Source organism: Acromyrmex echinatior, chromosome 4 (assembly GCF_024713525.1).
Source record: "Acromyrmex echinatior isolate Ae372 chromosome 4, ASM2471352v2, whole genome shotgun sequence".
Taxonomy (NCBI): Eukaryota; Metazoa; Arthropoda; class Insecta; order Hymenoptera; family Formicidae; genus Acromyrmex; species Acromyrmex echinatior.
The window spans coordinates 10,728,440-10,756,227 of NC_141855.1; the positions used below are offsets into that span (position 1 = coordinate 10,728,440).

Sequence of the window (27,788 nt, forward strand, 5' to 3'; positions counted from 1 at the left end):
GTATTAATATTTAACTAAAAGTCAAAAAGAGATTGCATCCAATCGTGTTTGCATCTGATCTCTTTTAGTTAAATATTAAGTACATAATATAATATGGCTCAAGTGATAAAAATTAAAAAAAAAACATTGAAAAGGGGCTATGACCCAAATACATAATAAATTCAATATTAATTAACATAAAAGGACAAGTGAAAAGCGCTACAAGAACAAACGACTCCGGGTCATTATCAATATTAAACATGTAATTAGTTAAATATAAACATAATAAAAATTATTAACGGTTGACCATAAAAACACGGAACAAAATACAAACTTACATTTGATGTAATAAAATAATGGCATAAATTTCTGCAAATGATACAAATAGAGATATTGAGTCCAAATGGTTCCTTTGGTTAAAAAATATCAATATGAATGTGATTAGCCGCAAATATTTTGCCATAATAGTCCATCATCATCAAACAGCTTGTCTCGTCCACTGTTGAACATAAGCCTCTCTTAATATTTTTCATTTATTTCAGTCCTGCACCTTTCGAATCCAATTTTGTATTGACTCGCTTTACATCGTCTGTCCAACGAGCTGGCGGACGATCCCTGCTTCTAAAGGCATCTTGCCTAGGCTATCATTTTATAATCCTTTTGGTCCATTTTTCGGTAGGCATTCTTGCAATATGTCCGACCCAATTCCATTTTAGATATGTTATCCTCCTCACTGCGTCTGTGATTTTGGTTCTTTCACGAATTTGCTTATTTGGTACTTTGTCTGTTAATCTGTGATTCCTAGCATGGAGCGTTCTATTCATCTTTGGGCCATCTCAATTTCTATAAATTTTCGTGTTAAAGTTAAAATTTTCGATCCTTAAATCAGAACCGGCAGGACACACTGGTCGAACGCTTTACGTTTAAACCACACAGGTATTTCAGATTTAAAGATATGTCTCTACTTTCCAAAGGCTACCCATCCCAATCCAATTTCGCCAATCTGATCTTATTTCTCCCGATTCTGATCTCGTGGCCCAGATATTTGTAGGCTATGATCTGAGTAATTTCCTTATCCTCCATCAAGATATTTCGGCTAGGAACGAAGTTTGTTATAAATTTTGTCTTGTTTGTATTTGAGCCGAATTTTATGTGAGGCTGATATTAGCTTTACAAGTAATGTTTCTGCCTTTTCTAGGCTATCCGAGATTAATACTATATCATCAGCAAAGCGTAAATGATTTAAATTTTCTCCATTTATATTTATACCCATATCCTCCAATTTTATGCTTTTGAACATGTACTTTAAGAGAGTGGTAAACAATTATTTAGGGGAGATTGTATCTCCTTTACGGATACCTCGTTCTATTCTGAATTTATCTGTTTCCTCATACACTCTTACACACGCTCTCTCTCGAGAAATGTGATGTAAATGTGTTGCCGAATATCTATGGTTTACCCAGCATTCGCAGCTAGCGCTTTAAACAATTTGTTGTGTTTGTTGGAGTCAAACACTTTCTTGTAGTCCAAATATCAATAAGAGTGATTTGTTATATTCAATAGATTTTTCTATTAGTGTTTTAATGACTTGTAGGTGATCACTTGTGCCATAATCTTCTCGGAATCCTGTTTGTTCTACGGGTTGATAGAAATTGAGTTTAGACGTTTAGTCAAGATATAAGACGCTTAGTCTTAAGATCTTTATGAATAATTTATACAGGTATGGGAGTAAGCTGGTCTGTAGTTTTTTAGGTATTCTTTTTTTGTGTATAATGATAGTGACTGCATTGTTCCAAGCTGTAGGTGTCCGTGTCTCTCTAAAGCATTTATTAAATAATGTTGTTATGATTTCTAATATTATAGTTTTTCACTTCCTTCTTTAATAGCTTCAACAATGTCCTCTCCTCGTCCTCTCCTGGTGCCTTGTTGTTTTTCATCTCTGACATGGATTTCCGCACTTCCTCCTTAGTAATGTCTGATATGTCTTCTGATCCTTGATTTAATACTCGAGTGATGTTCCGCATATCTGGTTTATCGTTTCTATAGATTTGTAGAAATCCTTTATGATTCCCCTCCCCCCCCACCCCCGCGCACACAATCTGTTCTCTGTTTGTGATAGTTTGTCCATTTGCATTTTCCACTTTAGTGACTTATGTTTTTCCTATTGTTAGTTTTTTCTTAATATTTTCATGTTTTATTCTCTTCTATGATTTTTGTTACCCATTTGTTGTTATAGTTTCTTACTATTCGAATGGCCTTTGCTATGTTTCTATTTAATATTCTTAGTTGGTTCCTATTTATTGAGTTTTTATGTACTATTTCATGTCTTTGTTTCATTAGATATCGTGTATTCAAGGAAAGTTTTTTCCTCCCTATTTCTTGCTTTTGCCGAGCTTCTATTACTGCACTTTGTATTTTGTTGTTTAGGTCTTCCATATCTGTTTCATTTATATCTTTTATATTTTTGTTTATGGTTCATCGATATTTTTATTTATTTTCTATCTAAGTCCTTTTCTGACTTCCTTGATTTCCTATTTCTAGTTTTTATAAGTGCTCTTCTCTCCTTCCTTAAGTTTAAACCTACTAATGCTCTGATCATTCTATGGTCACTTCCAACTGATAGTTTAATACTGTAACATCTTGTATGATGATTTGATTTTTGTCAATAATAAAATTTATTTCATTTTTTGTACTCCCAACCGGACTGTCCCATATCCACTTTCGATGTTCCGCTTTTTTCAAGAAAGTATTCATAGCATTTAGATAATGATAGTAGAAATTGTGGCAGAAGATGCTCTGTCATTTCTCTCTCCTATCCCGTATTTTCCTACAGAAAATTCATTCTCATCTTACTTTTTTCGAAGTTTTGCGTTAAAATCTCTCACTATCATTGTGAAATGCGTAGGGAACCCAATCATTACTTTATTTATCTCTTCATAAAAGGACTTCCTCGTCTGGATGTGTGGAGGTCGACGCGTACACTTAAATGATCTTCATACTATATCTTTGGTTTAGTTTTAGTATCACTAAACAGACTCTTGGGCTTATACTTTCGAGGTCGTAGATATTGTTTGTATGTCTCTTATGAATTTTAAATCCTAGTCCTCCTTCGGAGCTCTCCTTATTTCCCCTAAAATATAATATATGTCCCGATTTTAAACTTATCTGTTTTCCCCCCTGTTTTCAGTACGTCTCTTAAGGCAAACAATGTCCCAATGGATCTTGTTTAACTCTTCTTCAAGTTCAAGAATTTTCTGGTAATTTGCTAGGATTCTTACGTTGTATGTGGCGATATACCATGGTACATCTTTCGTCGTCCTTGGTAGCCTGGTCTTGCCCGGAAATTTTTAGCACTCTCTGATCTCTGCCTGATCCAACTGCTACCTTGGTTAGGAGCAGGAGATCCGCTGGGGACTGAGGGCCAAAGGTTTCTTGTGTGTTGCATTTTATTATTATAGTTAGTTCTTGTAAAGGCCATTATAGTTGGTTCTTGTAAAATTGTTGCAGAATATCGTGAAGGTAGATAAAAGTGGTGAAATATTAAATCTGTTACTATATGAGAAAATAATACAAAATCTGTCGATATGTGGAGAAATAATAGAAATAGTAAAAACAATATTAAGTAATACAAAATTATAAAAATATAAATTAATTTAAATAATATGTAAAAGTGTGAAATTAATGCAATTCGGAGTAAAACGAAATGTTAATACAATCTTTATCTTAGTAGAGACGTAGCATATAACAATATTAGAACAGTTAATTATATTGAAATGACATCTCTTATCTTGCTTCGTTTTTTAATAATTTTTTATACTCTGATTGATTTTAATTAGAATAATCCCCACTTAAAGTATGAACGCGATGATTTAGATTTTAGAAATTGTAAGAATAGAATTTACGTTAAATTATATAATATTGATAAGTAGAATTAATGTTAAAATACGAAATATTGACAGAAGTAGATCTGTTTTCTATGGCTGAACTAGTTTTACTTTTGAAACTGAAATAGTGATGAATAGTGATGACGAAACAATAATAACACTTTCATTTAACAATACTTTTATTTTACGATAAAATGTCTTGCCATCGTCAAACTGTTATATATTGGTAATTTTAAATGCCCTTTTTGACAATATATTTTAATTCTAAATGTAATAAATCGTTTCATGATTTTATATGAAATATTGTGACAATTTTTAAGTATTCTTACAGTGTCTTATATTGGGTCATCTAAAAAATATCCGCGGTTTTTTGTTCAATTTTTGAATGAAATTTTTTTTATTGAAAATCAATTTTAATCAAGTATATATTGGCCATTATTATCTATAACCTTTTGTCATTTTTTGGGTAATTTCATAATTCCATCCGTGTAGAACTTTTGTGGTTTATCGGCGAAAAACTTTTTCAAGTGATTTTCGGCAGCTCTTTTGACTGCCGATGTTTTTCCATCAAGAGAGTTCTGCAGAGATCGAAACAAATGGTAGTCAGACGGTGCAAGGTCCGGGTTATACGGTGGATGCATCAAAACTTCTCAACCAAGCTCCCTCAATTTTTGGCGCGTCATCAAAAATGTGTGCGGTCTGGCGTTGTCATGATGGAAGATAACATCTTTTCTGTTAATCAATTCTGGTCGTTTTTCCTTAATCGCTTCTTGTAATCTATCCAGTTGTCAACAGTACAGCTCTGAATTAATCGTTAGGCCATGTGGTAACACTTCATGATGGACGACTCCCTTTCAATTATACACACAGCATCACCTTATTTGCCATCAATCCAGGCTTTGAAATCGTTTGTGGTGGTTTGCCGCGCTTATTCCATGATCTTTTACGAACAATATTCTTGTATTTCACCCATTTTTCATCGCCTGTGATGATTTGCTTCAGAAATGGGTCGATTTCGTTGCGTTTTAGTAGTGTTTCGCTGATGGAAATTCGATCAATCAAATTTCTTTGCGTTAATTCATGTGGCACCCAAACATCGAGTTTCTTTGCGTAGCCAGCCTTTTTCAAATGATTCCAAACTGTCATATGGTTGATTCTTAGTGCATTGGCTATCTCCTGACAGCTCACATGCCAGTCTTGCTTGACCAGTTGCAAAATTTCATCAACTTTTTCAGTGACTGGCCGACCAAAGCGAGGTCGATCTTTGACATCAAAATTTCCAGAACGAAATCGAACAAACTACTCCTGCGTCCTGCGTTCACTTACAGCATCCGCGCCGTAAACTTCACAAATTTGTCTGTATGTTTGTGCTGCGTTTTTGCCTTTTTTGTAGTAAAAAAGCATCACATAGCGTATTTCTTCAGATATTTCACTCATTTTCAAACCAATATAACTTTTGACACGATTGATGAATCACCAAACTTTGTTTACAAAAAATGTAACCTAAAATGTCATCTTTCAAACGCGCGTTCGTTTGACACAATCGGATTAGTGTTGCCCGATATATGACCATCAACACCATCTAGTGAAAAAAAACCGCGGAGGTCTACTTTTTAGATGACCCAATATGATTGATGACAAGATTAGAGTGTCACTTTCGATGCTTTCCTATCACATAATATCTGTATCTTCTATATATTTTTAATTCGAAAATTTTTATAATGATGTATAGGCTTTATAATAATGTATAGGCTTATCTATTTATAATTTTACAACTAAAATAATTTCATCACTTCTGATTACTTCGCATTATAGCTTTCACCATCACTCTACACTCTATGTAGTAGAGAGTCTAGAGCTCTTCTCTGACATGATGTCTACTTAACGTTAAAGACGTCATTAAGACGTTAATTATTAATATATCACAAAATTATACGTACACACACATGTAGGGTAAAGCACTGTAAATGTAATTTTTCGCGTATGTTAAATGTGTAATAATATACAGGGTGTCCCCCCATTTTAATATCCCAAATAACAAATAACTTTTTTAATTTGATCTTAGAAAAAAATATTTCAGACAAAAGTTGTATGGCTTTGAGGAGGACATAATGGTGTCATTAATTTGATTTTGAATAATTGCTTGAAGATTACGTGAAGGTTACCTTTAATTTCTTAAATGGAACCCCCTACTTTTTAGTGTACATCATTTCGCGAAAATTCAAAGCCATTCAACTTTTGTCTGAAACATTTTTTTCTAACATTTGTCTGATACATTTTTTTCTAATAAGACCAAAAATAAGAAAGTTATTTAGGGTGGGACATTAAAATGGGACACCCTGTATAGTGCGAAATGTATTGTCATATTATCGTTTCTATAACTACATATTAGGTGTTGGAATTAATTCGTAGCGTTTTTAATGAAAGAATGTTATTTATTTCACATGAGCATTAAAAAATACATTAATGAAAGTACTTCCCATCACTTGTAAAACGCTACGAATTAATTCCAACACCTAATATATATATTGTAATTGTACTTTCACAATCTGCTTAGTTACAAATCAAGAAATTATTTTTATTTGCATATTGCAAATTTACAAATGCGTGGACATTTACAATTATTATAGTGTGTCTCAAAATTACCCACTATAATAGTTGTTACCCATTATAATAATTTTACACAAAAACTTTTTACAGTGCATAGCGCTTGAGATCAGAAAGCCCCTAGGCTCGTTCGCTGTGATTGACGATCGTCGATTTTAAAAAAGTAACGAAAAAGTAATGAAAAGTTACTTTTTCAAGTAATGGTAACTATAACGAGTTACTTTTAAAAATCGGTAACTTGTTACTTTTAGAAAATAACTTTTCATTTCCTGCAATGTTGCAATTTTTGCAATAGTTAACGAGATATTAATTTTTAAATACAGCTGAATAAACTCGTTCGCCCAACTTACTATCTGCCCTACACGCTGCAATCTAACAAACACCATGACTGGAGCGGCGCACTTAACAGGCAATACTGATTCCCCGCGGCCCGCGCGTCGAACGAAGGGCATACACTTGGAAGTAGTAGAGGGGCGATCTTATAGGTTACGCACACCTTGTGTATCAAGCCATTTCTCAAAACTTGATCATAATTTTCATTCATGACTTACGATACGACATTAATTCAAAATAGTGCGCTCCTCGAACGCACTGATGTGTGGAAAGTGCAAAATATAGAGAATGATTGCGTTCGACATTGGCAGTGTGTTTTTGTGACATTCGCAGTGTTTTCGAACGCATCCGATCAGTGCCTCTAGCGCCCTCTAGCGCCAGACACTGCAAGCGTACATTCTGCTCTGATCAACGACGACGACGATGTTAATAATAACGCTTTGCTTGATTTAACGCCGAGACATTACCGTATATTCAGATAATGACGATTTTCTTAAAATGCTGATAGAATTTAGAGATTCAGAGATTTGCGTCGCAATATTTCCACTCGTAGGGCACATACAAAAAAAGTAAAAGCACTTTTATTATACAATCGAGTGGTAACTATCGATTGAGTGTATATAGATCAGTTCAGCCGTTATTGTGATTCGATAATCTGACTTTGCCGCAACTCGCCGGCTTGCGTAAAAGACAATGACGATGTGCTTCCGTGTATCCAGATGTAAAAAAATCACATAATTCCATTTAAAAAAGATGATTTTCATATCGGCGTCTCCACCTAGAAGAAAAACAACTCGAAAATACGTCCTCCTCGAAATCGTTCCATTATCATCTAAAATATTTTTTCATATATTATTAATAATTTCGGAGAAAATTGACTATATTGATTAAAATATATACTCTGTATAATGGATCCAATTATTTCTTGGATCAACCGTTGACAATATTTTAAATTTTCGGTTATTTAATGTAATGTTAAATACTGTCATATAAATAATCAATTCATTAAATAAATCTTCGCTTTTTATTATGGAGCAACAAGATATAACTGTAAGATAACGTATTTCTATCTCAAGGAAAAACTTAATAATATACGTGTTAACCTTTTTATCTACGATACATAAAACTATAAAGAGCACATATTTAACGGATAGATAAGGATAACTATATATATTTTCTCAGCTTTACTCTGCTTTTTATTATTTTTATGATGTTCGAATTTAAATATTAGCTTAATTTTTATTCTATTAAATCGTGAATCCGAATCTTATAAAGTTTATAGCAAGCTAATAAGAAAATAAATTATTTAATTATTAAATCAATATGCAGATTTAAAAAAAATTAAAATAGCTTGTCGGAAATAATGGTTTATACAACTTATATTTTATTTTGTTAAAATTATCAATTACGCATGGTGTTGAAGTTTATGTTTCATTTCTCCCTCTCGATGTAACTGGCAGACCCACGAAAGTGCCAACTTAATAATCGCTATTCGCTCTCGTTGTTAGCAGGACTAACATTATGACACGCGACTAACATTATGACATGCTATCTTAATCATAAAAATCGTCGTGTAAGATGTACTGGAATCAAGGCCAGGGTCGCTGCTCGCACACGTTGTCGTCATGTTATTCGCAAGTCGCCGCAGTGCCGATCTCGTGACCTTAAGACTATTACGGCATCCGCGACTTTTTGTTATAGAGCACAGAGTTTTTCTTCTGATACTATTCCAAGAGGAAATCTCCAACGCTATCAATGTTAATAATTGTCAACACGACACGGTTCCCAATGGCCTTAATGTTATTATTATAATTGAAATCACATTTAGATAAAAGCCATGGCATTACGTGCCTCGAGGAAAACGATGAGTTCTCATATTATTAATTTATTGATTCGATTATTTAAATGGTCACGCTAAAATCCTAGATATTTTCGTTCTGCGGATAGAAGAGTATGTTGTTTTTAATGTCAAAACTCGTATACGCTCTTCAATCATCATGAGAATACAACCTATTACTACAAAGAGATGTAGAATGCGTTTCGAATTACGCACAAAGTGAATGATGCATCATTTGTCCTTGTTGTTCATCGAAAAACAAAGAAGGATAAAGTGATATCTCATGTGCTTCATGCGTAATTCAGAATGCACCTATTGTTTGGGCTGCCTCGTCGCTTTTCCACCGTCGTATGGTTTCTTTCCGCTTTCGTTGTTTTGCGGATTAAACCAAATCAGTCAATGAGAATCAATTGCAGCTTGTCAGGCAAATTATTTATAGGAAAACAAGCGAGAATCATATGAGTGGACGAAAGCGATCAAGATTTCAATACTTGAGATAAAAGAGAAGAGCTTAAAGAAACCGTGTTGCGATCACGCGCAGACATTAAATATTATCGTGACGATCAATCATCAAGTAAACTTTGACGATACGCCGCATGCGAAGTGCATCGATTTCACTACGTGCAGTGACGAAAAAGGCAACGGCATTACGTGTGCGTCAGGATACGCGACCTTGACCCTTGAATGCCGTATGTATAACGTTGTAGAAACTAATGTCTGCGGTTTATTCCGGGATAAATTGCAGAGCCTGCGCACAATCATTTTCGTGCTGGCTTAATCCTTGGAACATATATAAATGAAAGAGGAATTGAACTGAAACCAACATCTATGCGGGAGAGAAAGCTATAACCTCCCAAATGTTCACAATGCGCATGCGTCAGTACCGTTGTCGGTATGAATTGTACAGTTGTTTTAGGGTCATTTCGACCAACTCCAATTAACTTTAATCGATGATTAAGCCCAACCAGCAGTGTAGCCAACAGCAAAACGACTTTTGTCATTCTGTTATTCTTGATCTAATCTGTGTGATATATCTGTGATATACGCATCTTTATAGTAATCGATATACCTACTTATCACAGTATGTATACAATAGGAGCAGAAATACATATAACAGGTATTTCACAAAGAAATTAGGTTAAAAACTTTATATAAAAGTTTTGCTATTGACTACACTGCTAATTGGGTTGATCGTTAATTAAAATTAATCGAAGTTGGCCCTAAAACAATTGTACAACTCATACTGACAACGATACTGATGCATGCGTATTGCGCATTGTGATTTGAGATTTTATAGCTTTCTCTCTTGCACAGATGTTGACTTCATGTTTGGTACATAGATCACAGCATATCTGTAACCCAGTAGCGACACTGAACGGCACCTTTAATATAGGCATCACATCCTAGGTCACATGACTAGCCGCCATGTTGTGTGAAATGTACACAGTAGAGCTATGATAGGATAAGCTTTTAAATTTGAAATTTTCTGTTAAACTTCTAATACGTCCGCCATTTTCTTAAGTGTACAAACCGACATATGTGCACTAAAAATTGTAAACCACTAAAAAAGTTCACTGTCGCTACTGAGTATAGGTATACTGTGTGATGTAAACTTGAATCCTATATATGAGAGAAGCAACATTCTCACTACCACTTCTAACATATGTTCAGCATATGTTTAGCCCGCTCCAATTGAATCAAACTTAACTCCTTATAAGAATTGTAAACACACTCCGTCAGGATGAAATTAAGTAGTTTAACAACTAAGCACAAAAAGAGAAACCAATATAAATCAAATTATTCGTTTACTTATAATATTATAATATTATAAGCTAATAAGTGCTACCGACAAATACCGAAATATCTCCTTCTTTATACTAAATCTTCGATTGAAATATAGGCGTATTTCTTACTGCTGCACTGGATTGCTGAAATTTTCCTCCTCGCTCTTATCAAATATCAAATATAATTATTCTATTTTAGATACGTAGAATAACTCCGGTATATACGCCGCACCTATCAAAAATTTAATTTATTTAAGTATTATTTACTATATTTAAAGTAAATGAACTATATCAGTAAAAACTTTATACTGTTTACTACAATGAAAAAAATATTTGAAATCTCAAATATTTATTTTTCGTATTAAAAAATAAACTTTTTGAATACGAAAAATAAATATTTGCCATATATCTCATAGGGATACTGATTCTTCCGAAATCACTCTCTCGCAGTTCTCAAAGCGATGCGGCCTCGACAAATTCGATACATTTTGAACGCGCGATATCGTCGCCTCCAAGTTCACGAGATTCATAAAGCGGGACGGGTATTCGAAAGTTCCATTCATTTTAACAATTCTGAAGGAATGCATGCAAATAAAGTTGCTACTGTGAAAATCGCGATGCGGGGAAGATAGCATATCGATGAAATGGAAATTTAGCAATGTTCTAAATCGGAACATATCAACAAAAAAGAGGACTATTTTTTTCGGACTATTATGTCCATGTAGTCGGACTATTTATGTATTCGTTGTATCATCCAAAATGTAACATAGGGAAATATAGCTTTTATCATGGGCGTGATGGATTTCTAGGAGGATGGTTTTGGAAATTTAAATCCCCTCCTAAAATTTTTTATCAATTATTATATTTTGGGATGATCCCGTTAGCGCATATCCCGAGAGATAACACATATGCACTCACATTGATCGGCCTAGTAATTTTTCACTGCTTCACTAAAAAGAATATTTCAAATTTTTTAAATTAATCAATTAGCGATGTACTTTATCAAATCCCTTTTTTTCATTTTCAATTGTAAAAACATACAACTTTACTTTTGATTTTGTGTAAGTTTTTGCTATCATAAAATTTTTTTTCTCGTTATAAGACCATATAGGTAATTTTTAATACTTTTGTTAATTCGAGCTTTGACAGAATATTCGATATAGGAAAATTTTAATAAAACTTTTGTCTTGAAAAACAGAATATATATAATCGACATATTCAATATTACAATTGCTCATTGAGCGCTCAGTGAGCTCTTGCACCTACTTGGTCTATATTTTTATAATCATTTTTATAATTATTTAATTTTGAAAAAGTATCATAGAATGAGAGAAAGAGAGAGAGAGAGAGAGAGAAAGAGAGAGAGAGAGAGAGAGAGAGAGAGAGAGAGAGAGAGAGAGAGAGAGAGAGAGAGAGAGAGAGAGAGAGAGAGAGAGAGAGAGAGAGAGAGAGAGAGAGAGAGAGAGAGAGAGAGAGAGAGAGAGAGAGAGAGAGAACTTTATGTTATTTGGTATTCTTGTTTTGCTCATACAGAATGTTTATATAAAAGTTATGTAATATTCCTTGATAGCAAAACCTGCGGAGACAGAATAGGATTCATATTATGTACGATATCATAACGATGAATGTCGGATGTCGTACGTAGTGTGAATCCTATATTTCAAGTACGCTAGATTTGGAGCGACCGCGAACAGCTCTTGAAAGACGAAAACGAACAATACTTATGAACAACAGACTTTGCCCGGTTTTTATCAGCAATCTGCTGGCAAAACATGTCAGCAGGTTTTGTCGACAAATCCTTAGCCAAATGCGGACACAGATGGCTACGGTTTTATAATCAAAATCTAATCGAGTTTGCTACCAATTTGCGCGCAAATTGCTAACATTTTGCTATCAGGGAATAATGACAATAACAATATTAGAAAATTAAATATTCTGTTTGTAGTAGCTGTATTGTCATACTTTCTGTAAAAAATAAAGTAAAAGTTACATGATATGTAAAACGTAATATTTTTCCTTTTCAAAATGAGATACAAGATTAAAAGCTGTAAAAATATTCAAATGGAATTCATTAGCGTTAGAAATTGTTGTAAATGTCACAACAACCGAATTGGTGCAGTGACGTTCTTCGCAGTGCAATCACAAAATCCTTTTTTTTTTTAGTTCTCATTCTGGTTGGCGCATGGTACATCCGAGGAACATCCTTGGGTTGATAGAACCCCATCCCCATCCCAAAAAAAATTCCACGATACGCCTATGGCTCTTACTAATATAAAATGAATTAATAACATGGAATATGGAGGTATAATTGTCTCATTAATTATTATCAATTTTGAAACTGGCTTTGAAATACGAGTCAACTTGTTTCAGGGTGTTTCATAAATGCATGTCAATACTTTGAAGTAAATATATTATATATACTAAAATAAATAAAAAACGTCATATGAGCATATGTCCTACATAGCTTAGTTTTCAAGTTATGGATGATTAAGGAAAATGTTCGAAAGCCCGCTTAGTGCATCAACATACGCTGCTGCACGTTTAGTGACGAGTTTCGCACTCGTTCAAAAATACCAGGTATTCTTCGCATAGTCTCAAATCAATTTTGTATCCTTTCTCGCAGATCATCTACATTACTTACTGGTGTTGAATATACAATAGATTTTAAATGGCCTTAAAAATAAAAATCTAATGGATTGAGATCAGGAGATCGTGGTGGTCCCCATATAGCATGTAATATTGCAATAATATTACAGTGAGATTACAATATTGCAGTAATATTACAACTTGCAATGCAATATTATGTAAATGCTATTGAGATATTACATTGAGATTTATCACAATGTAATATTGCAATAATTAATTTTGTTGAGATATTACTGATATATCATTCCGCAATATTACTACAATGTCGTCTAAATATTGCCGTGTGATTGCAATGCAATATCGTCCAAATATAGCAATATGATACATCGCACTAAAATATTACTGCAATATCGTTCAAATATTGCAATGTGATATATCGCATTATAATACTACTGCAATATCATTCAATGGTTGCAATATGATATAGTGCATTGTACAGGGTGGGCCATCTATTGGTACGTTTTTAAAAATGCGATCAAATGAGCATACATTGATATTTTTTATTAATTTTTTTTTTGTTGTGAAGCTAAAAGTATCCGCGTCAAGAATGAAAAACGATTTCGTTCATGTGGCTCCCTCTACTGGCCTTACAGTATGCCATTCGGTCACCCCAATTATTAATGACATTTTGGACTATTGTTTTTCAAAGCTGGAATTGTCTCACACTTTGGGCCACAGCCTCAATATTCTCGGGTGTGCGCACTGTCCGAGCTCTGGGACCACTTCTGTCATCCACTAACATCCCTTTCTCACGAACTTTCCTCACCAATTTGCGTATAGCTCCTTCGGTGCTCCATATTTCTTTTCAAAATTCGTACAGTTTCGGCGACACAGCACTGACTTTGAAAATAAGTTTTTAAAATTTCAAAACGCTCTTCAAGAGAAAACATGTTGTTTCGTGCCGCGAACGGTATGACTAATAAACTGTCAAAATTTCGGGTCTGTAGCTCGTTCGGTGTTGCCATACGACGAAATTCAAAAACGTACCAATAGATGGCCCACCCTATAATATTACAGCAATATCGTCCAATTATTACATTATAGTTTATCGCATTGCAATATTACTGCAACAGCGTTGAAATATTACAATGCATTTTATCACAATATCATCTTTCTAAGATATGAATAATACTATATTTTGCTTTTTTTTTATTACTGAATAAATATTAAGTATTAAAAAAATTAGGAATATAAATTGAACATAATTCACAATGGATACAAATAAGTTGTATTGTGTTTTGTATCTTATTTATATCTATTGCAATTATATTTAATATTCATTTACAATTTTTTTATTTTTCCAATATTCAATATTTTTCTCCTGTTCTTAATTTTTTTTATTATGCGAGGCCAAACAATACAATATTAAAATATATATAAGTCGGTGTTTCCAACATTCGTTCAAAATACAACATAATAATAACAAAGATTTAAAAAAATTAAGTAAAACGTTTATTTATGAATTTTTATTTTAAACAATTTTTGAGATATAAGGGTTAAAATAAGACTATACTTACAATACGAAATATTGTAGCAATATTTTAATAGTGCGCAACATTACAAAAATTGCAGCAATAATGTTGTATTGAAATTTTTATATTTTATTGAATATATATAATATTACAACAGTATTGAAAAATATTTTGTAGAAAATATTGCAATTTACTGTTGCGTTATTACAATTCAGTGGATTATATTGAAAGAAATATTATTTACATATTACTTTAATATTTCAATAATTATTCCACTTTTATTACTTAATTGCTAACATATTATATATATATTGCTTAGTAATGTATAAGTTATAATCAAAAAATATTTTGGCTCAGAAAGCACATCCAAAAAGGATTAGAAATCTCCAGGAGACTCGCCTACTTAACTTATAAGAAGGAATATTCGTTTACTCCTTGTTATAGAACTTCTGGACATTTTCTCCTTATGAAAAGCGTATCCCTTTCGTTGCTGGGCCGCATACTTACTTACTGAATTGTAATTTTGCAATAATACATTGCAACATTTTCTACAAAATTGAAATTTTGCAATATTGTAGCAATATTTCCAGTAAAATATTATAATTTTAATAGTACAGCAATATCACTGTAATTGTTGTAATATTGTGCATTATTAAAGTATTACTACAATATTGCTGCAATATTTCGTGCTGAAGGTAAGTACGCGAACTAGCCACAAGAGGGATACACTACTCATAAGAAGAAAACGTCCAGCAATCCTATAAGGAGAAATACGCAAATCGAGTTGGCATGCCTTCTGGAGATTCCAATCCAATTTTTTTTGGAAATGCTTTCTAGGCCTCTTTGAATGTTTTTTTTATCATGACTTTATCATACGTACTTTAGAGTGTCATATTAAGTACAATAATACTTTAGCAATTAATAAAATTGGATTATTGTAATATATCATAATGTTGCAGCAATGAGGCAGAAATATCGCAGAAATATTACTGCGATATAGGACCCTGCACAAAACATATGGAAAATGGGTCCCGGCTAATTTAGCTGAATTTGTAATATGTTGTAGTTCGGATCGTCCTGATCAAAAGTCTCCATGAGCACGAAGTAAAATAATGAACAGTTTTTGAGTTACTGTATATCAAACTCTGCCAAGTGATTTTGAGAGTTTGATATACAGTAACTCAAAAACTTTGAACTACAATACTACATGCTGGGTGGGTTCGCCTCGCCCTATTCATTGGTTTGCGTTGTTTAGAAATGTTCTCACTTCAAGATGGAAATGAGCAGATGCATCATCGTGCATGAATCACAAGTTTTGCCTGATAGCCAAGATTGCCATGACTGCCTGAAATTTTGTTCGATTTGTTTTGATGGATATTGTTAAACATTAGATAACGTTGAGACGTGCTAAGCTGTACAATAGCGTGTGTTGACGCACAAGGCAGACATTTCGAACATTTTCCTTAATCATCCTTAACTTAAAAACAAAGGTATGTAGGACATATGTTCATACGACATTTTTTACTTATTTTAGTGTATAGATTTATCTCCTAAATATTGATATGTATTTATAAAACACCCAGTAGCTACTTTTTTTATCAGCTACTTACAGAATATGCATGAAATAATGATCTCGTGGCATGCAATGTTGTAACAAATATTTTCTGAAAGGTACCTACAGGTATACATATACATATACTAAGGGCCGAAAAAAAAAGTTTTTGAAAATTGATTAGCAATACTCTCCAAAAGTTAGCTATAGACCTCAATATGATTTGGGTAAAATTTCAAATGGATTAATATCTTCAGATTGTCTTTCGACTTTAAAATTATAATAGTATTTATGCATTTCTTGGATACATAGGTCAAAATACAAAAAATATTTTAATTTCAATACAATTTGATACTACCTGTTCTTTTTTGGTCGCTAAACACGAATCCAAGGTCAGAAGTACACATTTCAAAATGGCGAATCCAATATAACGACATATAGGGTAAAATCCAAGACCGGTGAAATATTCCAAAAACTAACCATTTCCAAAAGAAATGTTTTTTCCTACAGAAATTGCAGGGTTTTAAATGATCTATTCACTGATCTGGCCAGTCTGATCTTGAGTGGCGTCGTTAAGGTCAAATCAAGGTCATATCGATTTTTTTTTAATGGTACACTCTATTTTTGATTCCAGAATCTAATAGCCAATGTAGAGAGATTTCCAAAACACTACAATAAATTAATTTTTTATTGAGTACTTTTCGGATTATTAAAAATTCATTTTTATGTAAAAATGAAAATAAAAGCTACAACCCTCTTGACAAATAATATTGTCCATGACATGATCCTGAGCTTTTATAAAAAAATATTTAAAAGATTAAATGAATTTTATTTTACACCAAACTACTTATATAATATTTACAAAAATATTTGGATAATGGTCACTTGTCATATTTTTTTAAAATTAGTAGTGTCAAATATTCGAAAAGACGATTTTTCTGGGTATTAAAATTAAATTATAATATAATAACGAATAAATATCTTGTACTTACGAATAAATATCTTATACCTACATGCTTAAACTTATAAGATTAAAGCCGTGTTAAAAAAATTTATGTCCAAGTATTTGTAATCTTTTCGTTCTAATAACGGTAACATTTTATTACCTGTACTTACATTATTACTTACTCTATTTTTATTATCAGTATTCACATTGCACATTCCATGTTTAATACGAATGTACTTTAATAATTATATTATATATAAACTCAATATGCAAAAAGTGTCACTTACAATCAAAATTAGATGTTAAACTAATATATATAATATCAGGGTTGGGTAAGTTAATGTGTTTTTTAAACTAAATTAAGTTAAAGTTAATGGCTTATAAAATTTATAAAATTAAGTTAAAAGTTGAAGGAATAAAGAATTAACTTAATAAAAGTTAAGTTAAAATTGAATTAACTTAAGTTTAAAAAAAGTTAATTTTGAAAAAAATTATTTTTGAAATCAGAATGTTCCAATTTTTCTTAAAATGAAGTTATTTTAAATAACACTTACAAATATAGATTATTAGGTAAATTTAATTTTAATTCTCTAATGTTTGACTTTATAGAAAAAAAATATTTGCATTAAGAGATATAGAAAAATTTTTAATTAAAAAAAAATTAATAAATTAAAGTTTAAAAGTAACTAAATTAAGTTAAAAATTAATGCATTTAAAATTAACTAAGTTAAGTTAAAAGTTATTAACTTTCTAACTTTTTTTTAACTTTTAACGTTTTAGTTACTACCCAACCCTGTATAATATAATATACGAGGTCTGTTCAAAAACTATCGCGAATTTTGTGTTTTTTCAAATTTATTTATTGAAATGAATATCTATTTTGTCCCCTTCAAAGTAATCCCCATCAGATATTATACACTTGTGCCAACATTTTTTCCAATCCTCGAAGCACTTCAAAAAATCATTTTTTGTGATCTTGTTCAGCTCCTCCTACGATGCCGTCTTTATCTCCTCAATCGTAGCGTAGCGTCGTCCTTTCATGGGCCTTTTCAGTTTCGGGAACAAGAAAAAGTCACAGGGGGCCAGATCTGGAAAATACGGTGGCTGCGGCATCATTAGTGTGTTGTTTTTGGCCAAAAATTCGCGCACAAGCAACGATGTGTGAGCAGGGGCGTTATCATGGTGCAAAAGCCAATTTCGCCGCGACCCGTCTCATGCCCAAATCATTGGTAAAAATCGAATGGCATGAGCCAATCGATATGTTTAGGTCCTCAGCAATTTCTCTAACGGTGATTCGACGATTGGCCAATACTATTTTCTTCACTTTATCAATGTTTTCGTCTGTTGTTGACGTGCGTCCGGCACGCTCTTCGTCGTTCACATCTTCTCGGCCCTCTGAGAACATTTTGTACCACCGATAAGCGTTGCTTCGGTCCAAGATAGCTTCACCATATGCCACAGTCAACATTCGGAATGCGTCCGCGCACTTAATTTTGTTTTTCACACAAAATTTGATACAGATTCTTTGATCCATTTTTTGGAATAGGCAAAAATCGAAGACGAGCCAAAACACGTGCAAGCAAAGCAGCTGTCAAAAATTAATTGAACATTCAAAATGGCCGAACTTGTCGGCATAAGTGAGAGACATGAGTACCAACATAACGCCACAAAAAAATTGAAAATCGAATATACGTAACCCGCGGAAATTCAAAATTCGCGATACTTTTTGAACAGACCTCATATGTATCTTAAATAAATTTATCTCAGAATGACTGCGCGTCAATTACTTTCGAACTTTCAACCCAATCAATCTAAAATATTAATAATTCCGCTAAATTTAATTAAAATTTAATTAAAAGCAAAAAGAAAAATCTGTAAAGAATTTATTGTGAAAAATATTACCTTGGCTGGGATATATTTCTGAAATAAATTTATTTAAAATAGGGGAGAGTGGAGACCCTCGGGCACTTTTTAGGAAAATCTTAAATAAAATCTTAAAAGTCCTTATGTAATATTATATATCAATGAATTTGTCTTAAAAAGGGCTTCATACAATGTAATAAAAAATATAACATTCCATTTAAAAAAATGAAATTCACCTTGAAATGTCCCCAACGCGTCCATCCGTAAAATAATCATTTCCATTGTTCCTTTCTGTGATGTCCCTCTTTATATTGAACATGTTAGTATAAATCATTTTTCCATATGTCTTCAAACTTCGCTAATAATTAAATCGGTCACTTTATTGTATATATATGAATCCTGTATCCCTGTATAAAATATCAAAGCAATAATTCTTTTATCGTGTAAATATATATATTTCTTTTTTCATTGAATTTATAAGTAATTGCTTGGATCGAAATATTAACAATCCAACGAAAAGTATTCATGCAATACTTAGAAAAATTTTTACATGTGATTTAGCCTTACAATTCACTACAAAAAAATCTAGCGATCGATTGATTCTTAAACTCTACTAATACTTACAAAAATATAAAAGGTATAAATACAATTTTCTTCTAAAAACATTTTATATAAAAAATAGGAAATATTGTTAATTTTTCTACATATATTATTATAGATGTTATAATGAGAACACATACTATCACGGAAAAAAGATTAATTGATGAAAAAAATTTTCATACAGTTTTAAGAGCAGGCATTTGCAAATGCCAGAGATTGGAATGATCATCTAATATTGATTATTATTACTAATAATTATATATATATTTAACATATAAATATTATAACTTTTTATTCTTAATTTTAATTTTTAAACTACATACAATGATTTATGTTCACAATAACAATATATGTTCTATTTAAATCGTTTATTTATTTTAAAAATACTTGAAATGCTTTGAATATATATTTATATTTCTAGAATATTTATACTTATGAAATATACAGTTGTGGACAGAACGGTTGCAGCACTTTCTTTCAATGGGTTTCGGAATGCAATCTCGTCGAGCGATTGATTGGTTCTTATCTATAGATCCATAAGTAAGAATCAATCGCTCGATATACAGGCTATATTGAAAAAAAAAGTGCTGCAACCGTTCTGTCCACGCTTATACACGTTCAAAGTGCTTCAAATATTTTACTTATTATAATATATAATAAAAACAAAAAAGAGTTGAAACAAATATTGGAAAAAATAAATGGGATCTGTTTGGATTTTCTAATTGGGATCTGTTTGAATTTTCTAATTAGGATCTGTTTGGATCTTCTATTTAGAATCGCGTTTACAAAACATAACATTTTTTATTGGAATCTTCATAGATTTTCCAACTAGAATTCACAATTTTGAGGGAGAGGGAGGAGGAAGTCGAATCAGATCCCAATTAGATTCCAAAAAATTTTCTATGCGAATTCTAAAGTATATCGCTTTGTGATTGACATCCTCAAATCAAATGCCTCAATTTGACCATAAAAAAACTCTTTATTAGAAAATGAAACGAATACATAATAAAAAAAAGATTTAATTAATTGAAATAAACTACATATATCAAATAAAGATAAAATAGGATAGATAGGAATAGAATTTCAATGAAATCATAATTGCTGATCCAAATAATGCATAATATATTATCGAAAATTTTGATAATAATACAGATAAATTTCTGGAGAATATATTTATGTATTAAATGTTGCAAATTTTCGTATTAAACTTTTCGAATTGTTTCAACATTTGCTCTATTCTTTTGAACATGGTGGGAGACTTATATCCTTATTTAGTATATGTAGTTTATTTCAATTAATTAAATCACATATTTTTGTGTTATGTACTCATTTCATTTTCTAATAAAGAGTTTTTTATTGTCAAATTGAGGCATTTAATTTGAGGATGTCAAAACCACAAAGCGATATATTTTAAAATTTGTAAAAAAATTTTTTCTATCCTTAAAAATGTTATATAATCCAGTTAAATGCAACTTTTAAAGCCCTGAAGATCCTGGGAAAATTTCAATTAGAGAAATCTTATTCTGAGTAAACAGACCTACAATTTGAGGGAAGTGATGATCCATTTGAATGCTTAGAACGTTGCTAACATTGACTTTAAACTCGAAATTTGGTCATTTTTTCGTCACATTAATCGGGTTGTATTTCTTAAGGTGTATATCGTAGAACTAAATGAATTATTGCATCGTAGGAATCAGAAAAACATAAAGTATCACATTTAAAATCCGGATTTTTGCATCAAATCAAACATGTAGGAAAATCGAAACTTTGATTTAAAAATTTACTTGCGTGAACCTTTAAATCTAAAAATTTTAAAATAAAATTTAGGGGTATTGTTTCGAAATGAAAGCTTTTGACCTGAGAGGTCGATTCAAAAAAATTTTTTTTGCTTGTAGTCCAGTGTGTATGTACACTCGTCAAAAAAATTATCACATAGGTAAAATAACAAAATTTCGCATAAATTCAAATAAGCACAACTCCGCAAAAAATGTTCGCATTTAAAAGATTTTTTTTCATCTTCAAGGATAAAGTCTGTACTTTAGATTTCAATGGATTTTGAATCCTTGACCTTACCTGTCATGTTTTCAAAAATCATTTTTTTTTTAAATAGAAATTTGCATAGTTTGACACACTCTATGGGGTGTAAATTTTTCTTGTAAATGTTATGATAACCATTGTAAACTATGGACTTTTTTCTTTCAAATTAAGAAAAAAATTAAGCTTTGTACGATTTTTTTTTGAAGAGATACGATGTATTAAACTTATCTATGCATTTTCAATTACCACCAGCATTTGCATTACCCGATGCGCACTACAGGGAGGTTGCTAGTTTGATTCGTTTGTGCGTGTGTATGGCGGAAGGGAGGGGATGAAGATATGTGGGTATATTTGCTCTTTAAAATTGTGTATTTCCGTCTCGTCTTTGGATGACCTCTTATAAATGTGCACTCATGCAAGCTTTAATTGAAGCCTGAGGAATTTTTCATCATATTTGATGCAATGTTGCTTTCAGTTGTTGCAAATTTGTTAGCTGTTCCTCTAATCTTCGTAGTCTTCTTCCTATCATATCCCATACATGTTCAATGGGATTCAAATCCATATTCACTGGTGAATATCGTAGCATCTCGATGTTCTTTTCTTCGAGGAAGTTAATTGCAATTCTGGCAGTATGTGGGCGAGCATTAGCCTTCATCAGGATAAAACATTCACTAATGAGCACAGATTTAAATCCCATTGAACATGTATGGGATATGATAGGAAGAAGACTACGAAGATTATAGGAATAGCTAACAAATCTGCAGCAAATGGAAGCAACATTGCATCAAATATGATGAGAAATTCCTCAGGCTTCAATTAAAGCTTGCATGAATGCACGTTTACAAGAGGTTATCCGAGGACGAAACGGAAATGTACAATTTTAAAGAGCAAATATACATCCACATACTTTCACCCCTCCCTCCTTCCATACACACACATACGCGCGCGCGCAAAATCAAACCAGCAACCTCCTCGTGATGCGCATCGAGTAACGCTAATGCTGGCAATAATTGAATAAAATACATAGGTAAGTTTGATACGCTGTATCTCCTCGAAAAAAAATCGTACAAAGTTTAATTTTTTTTTTTTAATTTATAAGAGAAAAGTCCATACTTTATAACGGTTATTATGACATTTATGAGAAAAATTTATTCCATCCCGTAGAGAGCGTCAAATTATGCAAATTTCTTAAGAACACGTCCTTATTTTTTAAAAGATGCCAGGTAGAGGTTAGGATAGATTCAAAATCTATTGAAAACTTCGCAAAGTACAGACTTTACTCTTGAAAATGAAAAAAAAAACTATTAAATGCGACCATTTTTCGCGGAGTTACACCTATTTGAATTTATGCAAATATAAATTTAATATAAATTTACCTATACGATAATTTTGTTGATGAGTGTGTATATATATATGCATATATAATTATACATATATTTCATGTATAATGAAATTAAATAAATAGCGCGCGCCTGTATTGTTTTAGTAATCTATATAAGGTGTTTGGAATTTGAATGTCAAAACTTCAGGAGCGTGTAGAGGATCGATAAACTTCCGAAAGAAAAAAAAAATTCTAGTAGAAGTATTCTCATTTTTATTTCGTCTTGAAGAAAATCGCAAAAAAGACAAAAGTAGTTTTCATTTTTGTACTTTCTCATTACTTATTCACATTGTATTTATTCATTCGCTTAATATAAATATTGTTCAAAATGTTTTGACCTTCTTGCAGCAATGCATCTAGTACGAACAGCTCGTATTACAGCTAAACACTGATCTGATGATATTTGGTGTAGTGCAGCCTCGATTCGATTTCTCAATTGTCCTCTTGAGTTGATTGACGATGAATAAACTTTCTGCTTCAGGGTTCTCCACACAAAAAAGTCCAGTGGTGTCAAATCAGGTAATCGAGGTGGCTAAGATACTACTCCTGCACGTGCGAAAACGAAGCAATAACGTTTTGTCTTTTTTGCAATTTTCTTCAAAACGAAGCGAAAACGAGCGTATTTCTACAGGACTTTTTTTTCTTAGTTTTTCGATTGCCTATACGCTCCCGAAGTTTTGACATTTAAATTTCAAACACCTTGTATATATTTCATTTCAGACGGCAGCTTTGTTAAGGCTGACGCACGCGAATATAAATAAACTCTTCTATTTTGTAAATGTAAATGTCGCTTTCAATTTCATGTTCCATGAAGAATATTTAATTATTTTCATATCACTTATTAATTATATAACTATGTTATTTAATTAAAAAACTATTTTATTAATAATTATATAAATTTCTTGCAGTTTCAACAAACCGTATTAACTTATATACAAGACAGAGTCTGGGAATTCCATTTCTACGTGGCTAACAATTGGCCCGAGGATGCAATCTGCTTACATTTTCCCGGAATGACATTATCTGTAAGTATGAATTAAATTTCTGTTTTGATTAAGGAAGAAGGAAGTTTATCTGACGCAATTTTAAACAAAAGTTTTGATTTTTAATATTTTTTATTATTTGAGATAACATTTCCATATTTAATTATATTTTCCCTTTCTTAATTAGATTTTCGTAAATAAGTACTTCAAAAAGTTGTCTAATTTTAAAAGTTATTCCTTGAATTTATCTACTTTATTTCGAAACATGTGAGACTTGGGTTATCTACGTATGGCCTATATATTTTTTTGCGAAATATGCCTGTATGAGTAAATAGTTAAAAAAAAAAATCAAAATTGTGTTGAAAAGGGCTATGAATCATAAGAAAAACATAGAATATAATAAGTATAATATTATATAATTAATGAATTAAACAAAGATATAAATATAAAACTAACAAACGACGTCGGATTCGACTTCGATCGGGTCATTATCAGTGTTAAACATGTAATAAACAATTGATATAAACATATTTAAATTATAAACGGCTTAATACTAAAACTAATAAGAAGAAAAAAACAGACTTCTGATGGATATATAAATTAGTAGCTCGATCCTGCAGTTATCACGTTGATATTAAGTCCAAGAGACTCCTTTTTCGACAATGTCATTGCGCGTATTGTAGAGAAAAGTCACCGATACCGATATACTACTTTGTTTTTAGACAATATTTCTTAAATAAAAGATCAAAATAAAACTTTAAAAATATAAGTATACAAACTGAAAAGTGTTTTCCAGATAGTAGCAGTTTTTATAATACTGTTTGCAATTTTTCAATAATTAATTTTTTCGTGAGGTAAGCAAAAATGTCTCCAAAATGGGCTCCAAAACTGACACAGTAGGTAGTATTCCTATTCTTTCTCTTTTATAGAAATTATCTGTATAAAGTATCTACAAGTGAATGTATATAAAATTCCAGAATCTTTTCACTTCATTATAAAATATTTTTATTAAATTATGTGCATATTTATTTTATGCTGTTCTGCAAAATGCAATACGATAATTTTTCGAGAGTTTTTCCATATATGCACGATTGTCTTCAGCTCCAATAGAGCTATTTGACACTATAAAGCAACATTATAAAGATTAAGTTAGCTCATAATCTGTTTTACAGAGCCAAGTGACAAGTGTGGCGGTTTACGCTGTACCTCAATTTTAAATTTAAAATCGTATTATGAAAAAATTGAAAATAAGAGAAAAAATAATACAAATAAAACTGATTTAGGAAATTATAAGCATTTAAAATGACGTAATATTATTAATAATATAGTCACTATTATTTTAAACTATGCAATTTGCAAAAGAAAATCGTAAAAATTTTATTTTTGTATTTATTTAGTACTATTAATAAAGTGCACTAGTTAATTTCTGAGAAATAAGGTGTCACTTTAGGAGACACCTATGTCAGTATCAGCGACTTTCCTCTACAATATTAATATAAAGTATTGAATCCAAAAGACTTCTTATTCGAAAAATGTCATTGTGTGTATACAGTAATAGTGATTATTCGTTTCTAATGTATTGCAATTAATTCATGATGGAATAGTACGAAATCAAAATTTATAAAAATAGTGAGACAATCAATCTATTGATATAAGAATATGGATGTATGAAAGTTGATGTCTATTGATAAAAAAATATAAATGTATGAAAATAATTAGATCGTACAATAAGTAAAATGATAAATTAAAAATTTCCTTAAAATTCTTAAAGTGTGTTCTAATATTCATATTTACAAATAAGATCAGTCAAAATATAAAAATGCATTATAGATTGAAGCAAATTGCGATAAAACGTTTTTATTATCCAGCTCAATATTGAGAAATGAAAGAAATGTTAAAGGTACAAGTGAGGGGATAAAAATTAACTGGGAAAGAGTAATTAAAAAAGAGGGAAAAGAAAGAAGGGGAAGGAGATTGTATAACAAGAAGATAAGATTCATGTAACGATTCTGTGTCATTTTGCCTATTTAAACCCTGTCTTTGTTTCTTTATGTGAACTATTTCAGATATTAAACACTTTTTGTAGGAGGGTTCGTTATCTAAAATTCTTACTTTATTTGAATTAAATTCATATAATTAATTTGATGATTCGTGATAATGAATGGCGAACCCGTCTTTTTCTTTATATCTGACTTGTGTTCCTGTAATCTAGTTTTTAACTTTCTCTTCGTTTGATTCACATAACTGGCATCATAATCCTCGCAAAATATTTTATAGACAACGTTTTGATGAGAGAAAAAATTTAGTTAATCTTTGTCTCTTTTTATGTAATTTTTTAAGGTTTTAGGGATGAAAAATATCAGATAACTGCATTAATGAACTATTTAGTTCATTAATTATATTATATTTATTATATTTTTTATGCTTTTCTTAGGGTTCGTAGCCCTTCTCAACACAATTTCAATTAATTTATATTATTTATCATATACTACGTATTAAAAAAAAAAAAACTAAATCGAACTATCTCAATTGGGAAACTGCATAATTCGATTGCCGCATTATGACGAATTATTAATTCAGAAAATATCGTAAAAACGCTAAATATCAAAAGAATGGCCTTGCTAAGTTGCCACAAGTACTAAGAGCTCATTAATGTGTGCTTACGGACGCGTCATTTCTCAGCATAGGAGTACAAGAGTTGGTCCTATACCTGTATGCTTGGCTGTCCGCCAAATTTTCGCCTTCATCTTTGCTTTGTCGTCGCTGAGGCGCGTGACTTACTTAATGCCACAGCTTCCAAGATGATTTTATCAATACTTTTTAGTTAATTACTACCTCCGCAGCAACATAAATTCATTGATTATTTGTTTCACGTACATAATACATTCTCTCACGAATTTTAAACGCGCCAAGAACCACGCTGCATCCTTTGACATTTAGCACCCGCCGCATTGATCTGCAGTTGTACTGCGGGCTTAGCGTAAAGCGACTATTCGCATGAGTGTTTTGCGGTTTGCAATACGTATTTAAACATGAATTGAAATACATATAAACGGATTGAAATTTCAATCTTTATGAAGTTGCCACCTAATTTTTTAAAATCTAAGTTTTCAATTAAAAAAAATGTTAGTATCTTGTTTGAAATTCAATGTAGTTAACATTATATTATTTGATGTAGGTCCTCGTATTAAAAAATATTAAATTTGAAAAAAATAACTCATCCGATTTTGAGATAAACAAAAAATGCCAATGTACACTCTAAATTTGTAATAATGAAATTTCACTCAGATACCACAAGCTGATTTAAGGTATCTTAAAAATTGATAAATTGTATCTTTAGTTTATCATTAATTTGTTGTAACTTTTAAATGACTCAACTATAAAATAAAATCAGAAAATTACTACAAACAACAAATAATTCTGAATCAATAGGATAACTTCGGTATATACGCACACATCAAAAACTTAATTTATTAAGTATTATTTACTATGTTTAAAAAACGGTAAGTGAACGAACTCTATATCAGTGAAAACTTTGTACTGTCTACTATTATGAAAAAAAAATATTAGAAATTCGAAATATTTATATTTCGTATTTCTAATAAAAAATGAACTTTTTTAAACTCTTGCATTTTTGCCGTATATACCATAGGGATGGGATATATGGCTATTCATAGAGGGAGGGGGGAGGGTATGTATGGCTCATACAAAATTTACAAATAATGCATATAAATAAGAGGTAAAATGACACAATAACTTACACAATAAAATACATTTATAAAGTTTTATTAAGAAATAAAAATGATAAATATGTATGTGAAGTAATAAATAATAATTATAATCTTCCTACATGTATTACAAGTGTTATGACATATTTCATGTAA

The 27,788-nt window shown here is 31.4% G+C and overlaps 1 protein-coding gene across 5 annotated transcripts in view; it reads left to right on the forward strand.

Annotated features, from left to right (window-relative positions):
* The window catches only part of LOC105147134 (uncharacterized), a 53,713-nt gene that overhangs the window by 12,380 nt on the left and 13,545 nt on the right, over positions 1-27,788 (forward strand). For 2 of the 5 annotated variants that reach the window (XR_015544868.1, XM_011057937.2), the window contains exon 3: positions 23,830-23,946. Coding sequence is in view for 4 of the 5 variants with exons in the window: in XM_011057937.2 (XP_011056239.1) it covers positions 23,830-23,946 (117 nt within the window). In the remaining variant the exon portion in view is untranslated. Of the gene's footprint in view, positions 1-12,587; positions 12,727-15,732; positions 16,033-23,402; positions 23,441-23,829; positions 23,947-27,788 lie in introns of those variants that run through there. The other 3 variants (XM_087405586.1, XM_087405590.1, XM_087405587.1) reach the window with 3 other exon arrangements.